At 42.0% G+C, this 10,316-nt stretch overlaps 1 protein-coding gene across 2 annotated transcripts in view; it reads left to right on the top strand.

Moving 5' to 3' along the window:
- Positions 1-10,316, top strand: part of STXBP6 (syntaxin binding protein 6) — a 106,090-nt gene that overhangs the window by 48,262 nt on the left and 47,512 nt on the right. Inside the window, exon 2 of one of the 2 annotated variants that reach the window (XM_040332836.1) lies at positions 1,921-2,099. In XM_040332836.1, coding sequence (XP_040188770.1) covers positions 1,946-2,099 — 154 coding nt within the window. In that variant the 5' untranslated portion in view covers positions 1,921-1,945. Of the gene's footprint in view, positions 1-1,920; positions 2,100-10,316 lie in introns of those variants that run through there. The other variant, XM_040332837.1, reaches the window with a different exon arrangement.

Raw genomic sequence — 10,316 nt, 5'->3', positions numbered from 1 at the left:
TGTCTTTGGGAAATAGACGTATGAGTGCTGCCAGCATTGCTGCAGAGGTTGAAGAGGTGGGGGGTCAGCCTGTCAGTGCTCAGACCATATGCAACACACTGCATCAAATTGGTCTGCGTGGTTATCGTCCCAGAAGGAAGCCTCTTAAGACGATGCACAAGAAAGCCCGCAGTTTGCTAGGGTGGCACAGCTGGTGTACCCTGTCTCCGTGCGCACCCCCCCTCGCGATGGCGTCGTGCCGCGCAGGCCGGTAATTGAGGCCGCGGCCTTCTGCAGTCCTATGGTTCCTTCTGGAATCTGGCGCCCTCTTGTGGTGGCCGTTGGTATGACAAGATATATATTAAAATATTGATTAGGGAATCGACCGATATTTATTTTTGGTGCCGATACGATACCGATATTTCGGCCACTTAAGCCGATATTGTGTACATTTAAAAAAATAAAGTCTCTTATAACTGGGAATATAGCTGTGTTCAGAGTTGAGCAATCGCATTCAAACTCATGTTAAATAGGAGTCAGTACACATCATATAAAGTGCCTCTGATTAACCCCAAATAAAGTTCAGCTGTTCTAATAGGGCTTTCCGGTCATTTTCTTAGTCACATCCTAGAGCAAAAGTCATGGCCCGCAGAGAGCTTCCAAAGCATCAGAGGGATCTCATTGTTAAAAGGTATCACTCAGGAGAAGGGTACAAAAGAATTTCCAAGGCATTAGATACAGTGACCATACCAAAAACTGGATGTCCCTGCAAAATGTATGAAAAAACGAGAAGAAAACTGGTCAGGGAGGTTTCCAAGAGGCTTACAGCAACATTAAAGTAGCTGCAGGAATATCTGGCAAGTATTGGCTGTGTGGTACATGTGACAACAATCTCCTGTATTCTTCATATGTCTGGGCTATGGGGTAGAGTCTGAAGTCTCCCAAAAACAGGTGGGAAAATGTGTTGGTCTGATGAAACCAAGGTTGAACTTTTTGGCCATGATTCTAAAAGATTTGCTTGGCGCAAAAAACAGTTGCACAAAACCAAAAGAACACCATACCCACAGTGAAGCATGGTGGTGGCAGCATCATGTTTTTGGGCTCTTTTTCTTCAGCTGGAACAGGGACCTTAGTCAAGGTAGAGGGAATTATGAACAGTTCCAAATATCAATATTGGCACAAAACCTTCAGGCTTCTGCTAGAAAGCTGAACATGAAGAGGAACTTCATCTTTCAGCATGACAATGACACAAAGCATACATCCAAATCAACAAAGGAATTTCTTCACCAGAAGAAGATTGAAGTTTTGAAATGGCCCAGTCAGAGCCCAGACCTCAATCCCATTGAGAATCTGTGGGGTGATCTGAAGAGGGCTGTGCACAGGCGATGTCCTCGCAATCTGATGGATTTGGAGTGTTTTTGCAAAGAAGAGTGGGCAAATATTGCCAAGTCAAGATGTGCCATGCTGATAGACCCATACCCAAAAAGACTGCGTGCTGTAATAAAATCAAAAGGTGCTTCAACAAAGTATTAGTGTAAGGGTGTGCACACTTATGCACAATCATATTATTTTTACTTCCCTCCACCTAAAATATTTCAGTTTGTTGTTCAATTGAGTTGTGCAATTTATAGGTCACATTGAAGGTGAAAACGGTTCTGAAATTATTTATCTTTTGTCTCATATTTTTTTTTACATAACAGATGCCTGAGATTTTATCAGGGGTGTGTAGACTTTTTATATCCACTGTATGAGCACACAGTGAGTGACATTCCGTTCCATTCAAGTTGGTGGTAGCATATGCCTTCACACCATTTAATGAATATGTAAGGGGTTGGGTGGTTCATAGAAAAATTGATTTTTTTTTTATTTTTGTTTAGTATTTTTGTTTCAGGTTTTGAATGGCGGGTGACTTAAACTTTCCACTATGTTCTATTCCTGTAGGTGAAATTCCCACAAAACCTGAACAATGTCTGCTAAAGCTACAATTAGCAAGGAAGTCTTCTCTCCCCAGGATGAGCGGATGCTGGGGGCTGTATTGGTCAAACGGAGGACCAAGAAAAAAATCCCATTCCTAGCAACTGGAGGGCAAGGAGAATATCGGACCTACATCTGCATATCGGGTATGATTTCTTCATAGATGCCCATATTTTCCAATGAGTATCAGAGAAATGTGCTATGCATTAGCAGCAAAATTACTAAAAAAGAATTGGTGGTGCATATAGGAGATATTAGGGATTGGTTCGGTTCTGTGGCTTACCTTTTTAGTCAAAATTAAAAATGTTACTTTTTATTGTCTACCTGCTGATTTAGTTCAAACCTGCATCAGTCTATTCCATAAGCCTAGGGTGTCCATCTGCATGCCTCACTGTGCCCATGACTAGACTACTGACGTTTTAACGTGGGAGTCTATGGAAGGGATGCCCAGGTTTGAAAAATCTGTGCTCCCCAGCCGTAGGTCCCCCAGACAACAAACGTTGCCCACTTGTAGAGGAGAAATTGGGCTACATGTGTGTCAACTTCCGGGGTCCAGGGGACCTATGACCGGTCAGTACTAGGTCCCCATATTCACTGGAGAAATGACCATTTAACATGGGAGTCTATGGAAGGGGTGCCCGGCTTTGAAAAAATCAGTGCTCCCTGGCCATAGGTCCCCTGGACAAACTTTGCACACTACATGTGTGCCAAGTTTGGGGTCCAGGGGACCTATGGCCGGCCGGTACTAGGGCCCCAAAATTCCAGGAAATCGGGAGCAAAAAGGTGACTCGAGTATAAGCTGAAGGGGGCATTTTCAGCACAAAAAAAGTGCTAAAAAACTTGGCTTATACTCGAGTATATACGGTGTGTGTGTGTGTGTGTGTGTGTGTGTGTGTGTATACAAACACACACAAAAACACACAAACTAAATGATAAAGAAAATATTTGGCTAAAGTAAACTTGCCATTAGGGGTTCCAGCAAAAGATAACTTGGGTATTAAAATGATCCAATTGGGTTTTATTTTTTTCATATAAAAGGACAACGGATCAGGAATTCTGATTCTGTTTTGGTTAATACTGTGCTCTAAATTTCCTATGATCATTGGTTACATCTAATGGCCATAATATGTATTTTTTCTGCATTGCCTTGATCAGGAAAAATACTACATTATGGCCATTAGATGGAGCTACTGATCATCAAAATATTAAAGGAGAAGTATGGGAATTCGTCGCCCCCCCCCCCCCCCCCCCATTATACCTAGATGGATTCCGCATTGGTTCCCCCGGGGAACACCATCAGTCCAGGCACCTGGTAGATCCAGATTTCCAAAAAAGCAGAAAGCAGACTTCAGACCACACTCTGCAAAAAAAAAGGGGGGGGGGTCACAGGAGTGAAAAACGAACTGTGACCCATAGGAGAAATAAAGACAAACGAGCTCAGGCTGGACTTCTCCTTTTAAGCCAAATACAGTCAAAATTCATGAGTGCTGGATGAATGCTTGTGATATTCCTCCAGCAAATTAAAATAAAACAAGACAAAAGACCCCATGTGTCCACACTGTAAAGGTATTTAAATAAATAGAACTCTTCCAGTCTTTTGTGAAAAATAAATTGACCTCTAACAGTTGTTATAAAGGTTTCATCTTTTCAATAAGTTAAACAGCGTATTTTTTATTATTGATGATGTCATGGTACATATAGGTTAACCTTTTCTAGGAGTTCTTACTTGCCTAATTGAGCACTGCTGTGGTTGAATTGGGCACCACCACCAAACTCTACAGTATTAAAGCTTTATCCCTGCTACTTGGTATTGGGAGTTCTCCGTTCCTATGCCTATAATAAAACTCATAGCTAACTTTTTAGTATTGAGTCATGTATTACTAATTGGGGTAGTTTTATTTTATATCTGGGTACATTTTTATATTCTCTTTGTGAGTATGACAGGTCTTGCTGGCCTTTTTAAGGCAATTTTGTCCTATCCCATCACTTATTGACATTGCTGTGTTGAATATGAACCTTTCAGCTTACTAATACAGTAAAACCTTGGTTTGAGAGCATTTTGCAAGACATGTGTAGCACTACCCCCGGAGGAGCTGCTGGATTTTTGGGCGACGTATTACCTCATGGCTCCTCCGAATTCCTAGGGGTGAATGATGTGTATTGCATATAGTGTAAGTAAAGGAATGTCCAGACAGGTGCTCTTTGCTGTGCTCTTTATTACCTAGCCGGGTAAAAACAATAACTTGTGGTGAGGAAAGTAAAGTTTGAAGAAGAGAGAGAACTGTAGATTCAGGCTTTATGATAAGGAAACAGTCCTGTTCCCAAATGTAACACTTCTCTGCGCTACTCCCGCCAGAGTGGGCTTAGTGTACCCGGACAGGCCTCTCTCACTGACCTGGCAGCCGGAGCATCGCTCGGACAATTTCAGGAAAAGTCTCTGCTGCAGACCCTCCTTGGTGAACTTGAGGAGAAAGTCTCTGCCACAGACTCTCCTTGGTGATCCTCAGAAAGGTACTTCTGCCACAAGCCCCCTTCTGGATTGAATTCTCGGAGGTATCCCTCCTTGGATGAGCTACGTCTGGATCTCCTTCAACTTGTCGCCCAGCTACCGACTGACAGGTTATCAATCCCTCAGTGTCCGGCTACCTCGATCCCCAGTGGTTTGTCCAGGCCATTTTGAACCGCCAGCCTCTCAATGGCGCTCCTCAGACTGACTCCCCACTAAACAGAAGTACAGCTTGGGATCCTCAAAGGTGGGAACCCAGTCACTCACTGGGTCCCTGTCGCTGTTTAGATGCTCCGGGCCAACATGGTCCCGGAACCAGGAACACCGTGTGGAACGCACGCCCCGGCCAGGTAGGCCATAACGCCGGGGCGCCGTGGTGTGGCCACCCTAAAGGTGGGTGCCACACTGGATGAAGAAGACACAGAACCAATGGTGTCTGCCTCATAAATACCCCTCCCCAGTATGCACAGCGAGGTCAAGCCCTCCTGATTGGCTGCTGGGAAAGAGCACCCAAACCTTGACTCCACTGCTGCCACCTGCAGCACCGGGGCTGGAAGAATACCCCAGTACAACAGAATGGGCCCACAGCACAGCCAAGCTGAGACAGAAACCCCCATTTTACAACTAACAATTTTGGATCCGAGTTTAACTACACTCTGATCTACCTTGAAATTTAACTAGCACTGGTACTTGATATAAAGAGTAGTGTCAAGTCACAACGGAGTATAAAATATGAGAGTCGCCTCCAAGTGTAGAAATATGGTTTAATGAAGGTACAACGTTTACAAACTCATATGGTTGATGATAAAATAGGCACATCCAAGTGCTCAGGCATCTGGGGTAAAGCGATCCACGTAGACCACCGCCATTGATGTCCTCCCTTCCACGAGCGATTCAAGCCTTGCTTTCAGATCGCTCTACTGCAGGGTAGTCTCCCCGATCATAATTGCAGACTGACATCGGTGAGAGGCGGCGGTGAGGAGGATGGTCTATGTGTATCGCTTTACCCCGGATACCTGCATACTTAGTTGTGCCTCTTTTAATCATCAACCTAGTGAGTTGCTAAATGTTGTACCTTCATTTTAAAGTAACCATATTGCTACACTTGGAGGCGCCTCTCTTTTCTCTTTTATACTCTGTAGCTCCTGTTGGATTTTGATTCTAATGCCCTTGTGGATGGACATTTTATGGTTAAAGTAACCTATCACATTGCCATAATCTTTTTATATGGACTATAAACTGGAGGACTTATGAATAAATGGTTGTGGAACGATGGTTTCCATTATTCCTTATGTGAAAATTTGCTTTGATATACTTTGGGATTACAAGCATGCTTCCGGAACAAATTATGTTCGCAATACCAGGTTTTACTGTAGTGAAAAAGCGGAGAAACAAATATTGGGTGCCAACATCTTGTGTCAGAGGAGATAAGACCAGGCCTTTCATTGTGGCCCGCACATCGGACACCTCTGCCCTTCGCTTCATTGAACACGATTCATTTACCTGTTTTTATCACTCTATTACTTAACCTTACCTGCATTGACTTTGCTCTGTGGGTGGCCCCGTTGGCAACCCCTGGATTGCTAGAAGTTGATATGTTTAGGAGCAGGGTGAAAATTGTCCACTGAACCATTGAACTGTTTGGGTTTTTCTGACAGCTAGCTTGTAAGACCAGCATTGGTACCATAAATGCTCAACATACTACAGAGTGCTTCCAGTCAGCCCATGGGAAGACAGGTAATTGTTGTTAATAACACATTCCCTCATGCGTTTCCATTGAAATGCGAGCAACATTTCCAGGCTACTAATTAAAATATCAAGTAGGATATTCCTTGCTCATGTAGTGTCTGTAAAATAAAACGGTTCCTTTCTGCATGTTCACGGACTCTGAGCACCACATTGTAAAGCATGTCGTTTTCTTGACATAAAGTCATTGCAGAGGCTTCATTTTCTACGCCCCCTTATTCAGCTCTTAAATTATGTGTCTGCTAATAAGATTCTATTTTCATCTCCACCAAAATTTGCTGGTTAAGTGAATGAATGTCTTTTGAAGGGACGCTATCTTTAACCACTTCAGCTTTCTTACCTTTTATACCCCGTATAGACCAGAGCAATATTCACTATGGGCCTGTTTGGTTCTACATTTAGTCATTAATTTAATTCATCCTCGAGGTAAACACCTTCTGTGTCCAAAATATAGATGTATGAAAAAACAGAAGAATAATGGAAATGGGGAGGATGTAGTTCATGAATGTAGACTAGGGTTGACTAAGGGTTAAAGAGGGTTTCAATTGGAATACATTTTATTTAAATTAGTGATGTCATATGCAGATCAAAGGTCACACATGTGAATGTAGTAAATATAATAAAGCAATATGTTGGCTTCTTGTAGTTTACACAATGACACTGGCAGGCTATCTGCAATTGTCACTTTACACAGGAGCAGCTGCATTTTGACAGCCATTCCTGCTGTATATTGCAAATACAGTAGTGACTTGGGGGGGGGGGGGGGTTGCTGGAGGAACCACAGTTCTCAGTGGATGACCCATGATCCAATGAACCTGAAAAATGCCCGGAGCTCTACAAGAGAACAAAGTTTAAGCAGGCCATACACTGCGGAACTAGAATTTCAATCAGTGTGTGGCTGTCCCTTCTCAACCAAAGTCAGTCGCTTGAACAACTTCTGTGGATGGGACATATTGGATTTTTTTTTATTGATCATTAGCAGCGGCCACTGATCAATGTATTCCGACAATGGCGGATCCTGCTGTCGGTATACAATATGTCCCCGGTGGGGGTGAACTGAGGAATTTGTATTTTTTTTTTTTTCTTTCTTGTTCAGTCCCGCTGGCTGAATGGAGATGGGGGAACAGTCCATGGCCAGCTTATTTTTACCACTGCTTGACGGGGAAATATTTTATTATTATTTACACGATAGATATAGTTTACTTTTTTTTTTTGTGAGGACAAAATCACACTTTTTCCATCCAGGTAACGTTTCATACAAGTTTAAATTTACATTTTTATTTTTTTCAGTGAATAGTTATCCATCTCTGTAGACTATTCTATAAACACATAGTCTAAATTTTCTGAAGTACATTTAAAAAAAATTGCATGCAATAAAAATCCTGCACTTTGCAAAAATTAAATAGTACTTAAACGCGTTCATCTGAAAAAACCACACAATATTATGTTTCTTGCTCCCTAGGAGCTTACTACTATTCTTGAACTGAAACTATTGATTTTTCTTCCCTCTTTCCTTTTAATGGTGTTTGTGCGTCTATACTAACCACAAAGGTATCCACAAAACTTCTATGTGAGCTTAATACTGAAAACTAGAACCGGATGTTTAAAATGGGTGTAACCTGCAAAGATTGAATCACAATCATGGATTATACAAGCAGATCCTGTGTATTACTGTATGCTTGCGGACTTCATAAGAACCCTACTGTCTTGCAGCTTGGCTTTCTTCCCATTTATTGTACTCTTGGAATGGGAGAGGTACTATCACTGTGTGTAAAGGCGTGTTGGCACATTACATTTATACCTGAGCTTCTCTGTTGTCTTTGTCACGCAGAGTGTCACATTTTAGCACTACGGGAAAGCTCACAAAAAAACTGACTGTTTTAGAAGGGAAAGTAGTTGCAGTCAGTTACCTAAGCTCTATGCAGTTTTCAGATAAACAATTTAAATGATCAAAGTCTAAAATTTTCAGTGTAGTTGCTTTCACTTTAATACAGTATAAAGCAGTGCTGACACATTTCAATCATGAGAATCACAATTGACACGGTTGTGAATCCCTGAGCCTGGCTTGTGTCAGGACAAATGGTCTATGGCCCCTTTTTCTGGGTTTTGTTTGAGTATTTTTGGTAAGCATAATAATTCAGATATTTCTTCTCAGAAATTTTCCGCTAGCGGGAAAAACTGATGGTTTAATCAAATACGCTGTCTTAGTTCTGAGGCTCCAAAGCATCTCCCTACCATAACACTACTACAATGTTTGACTGGTATTATATTTGCAATGTTGAATGCAGTGTTAGGTAATTCATAGTTGACTCCTGATTTTTTGTTTCCGTTCTACCTAAGTGTTGAAGAAAAATAAACTGACTTGATGCCTCCATCTACACACTCGAAAGTGGATGGGGGAATCCTTCCCACTGAGCTATTGTATTCTGACAGTGGGGAGACTTCAGTGGTCAGAATACACTGATAAGCATTGTAGGCTATAGCCTGCAATGCTGATCAAACAAAGAGAAACTAACAGGGTGGTTGGGCACTGAGACTGTACATTATCCTCTGTCAATACACTCTCCACACTCTGTAAACACTGCCCCTCTCCTGCTGTACATACTGTCCCCCTCTGCTGTTTACATTCTGCTGTCAGCGGGGAATTCCCAGCTGACAGCAGAATGTAGTCACTGGTTGTGCTGGCTATTTTAACCAATGCAAAAATCTACTATTTGTCCATTGACATCTGTTTAGGTCCCTGCTGGGTTGAACGGAAAAAAAAAAACTAGTTGTGTGTATGAGGCTTTAGCATAACATGCATAACTTTTAAAAAGTCTAGTTGTCTCTAAATAGGAATCTGACTTGGGTGTGTCCTTCACAACGCCACAGAAAATTCAAAATGTTGCTAAAAAAATTGCCACCCGGGTATAAGAAACCAATTATAAACTCCTCACCGATTAGTATCAGGTTCCTACCAAGCACAACCACATCTTTTGAAACTCGGATCCCTATTGGTTGCTGGCACTGTAGCCCTGATAGTGGCGCCTTCCTTTACATTTTCTGGCAATGCCTGATGCTCTTGCTGTTCTAGAGAGAAGTACCTGGTAACAACTGACTTCTGTGGATCTGCATGATAAATGCAGGCTTGTTTGCTGCACCTCTCAGAAAGACCTATCAAGAAATACAAGGTATCCCTCACCATTGACCTGCTAAATGCGGCAAAGGCCTGCATTCCACTTTGCTGGAATGAGGTTAATTCTCCACTTTCTCCCTTTGGTACTCCAAGGTGAACAAACTTAGGGACATAGAGGACCTCATAGCCATTCTGCGTAACGTGGAAGAAACCTTCGGGACACATGGAGACCATGGCAATATTTTGTTTTCACGAACGCTTACTTGCAGCCCTGCTCATTTCTTCTTTCCTCATTTTACTATACCCTTTCTCTCCCCCCCCCCCTCCTCCTTCACCTCTTATCTACTAGCATATATATATATAATTTGATGGCAGCAACCGATTTGTTGTATTTCGGCCCATACTATCTCGGAAAGTCAGTCGTCTTCAGTGTCTGCTTCAATCCCCCCTTTCTTACCTCTGCGATACTTCCTATAGAGTTTTCTCTTAATTTTGTCCACAATGTTTTTGACAATATCTTGCTTTTGTTTTACTGTGACTGGCTATTTAGTTGATTTTCCTGATGTTTGTATGATGTTGCATTCTCTTTTACCAATATCCACTATTCTGTTTTTACTGGTAACATGTCTGTCAATTTTGTGCATTATAAATGATGAAAAAAAGGAATTACAAAAAAGTCCAGTTGTAGAAGCTCTTAATATAGTGCATGTCTTTCCTAGGCTGTTGGTCTCTCTGGATTTCTTGCAGTTTATCTCTGTTGGCAGCCATGTCTGTCACTGGCTGGTAGACTGGTATTTGGCAGCACAGTAGTGTTTGTGTTTTATGCAGTGGGAGAATGCCAGGACTTGACCCAGAAGAAATTTAATTTGAAAAGAACAGAAAATAGCTACATTAAAGTCCTGTCCTTGGCAATCATTGTGAAAGCACTATCCTTCCTAGATGAAGATAGAGAAGCCAATTTAAAATCTTGTTTCCAAACTGCATGAGCATGGTAAT

This window comes from Rana temporaria, chromosome 13 (genome assembly GCF_905171775.1).
Source record: "Rana temporaria chromosome 13, aRanTem1.1, whole genome shotgun sequence".
Taxonomy (NCBI): Eukaryota; Metazoa; Chordata; class Amphibia; order Anura; family Ranidae; genus Rana; species Rana temporaria.
The sequence above is the reverse complement of the archived record's forward strand: the minus strand, read 5'-3'. Positions and strand labels throughout refer to the sequence as shown.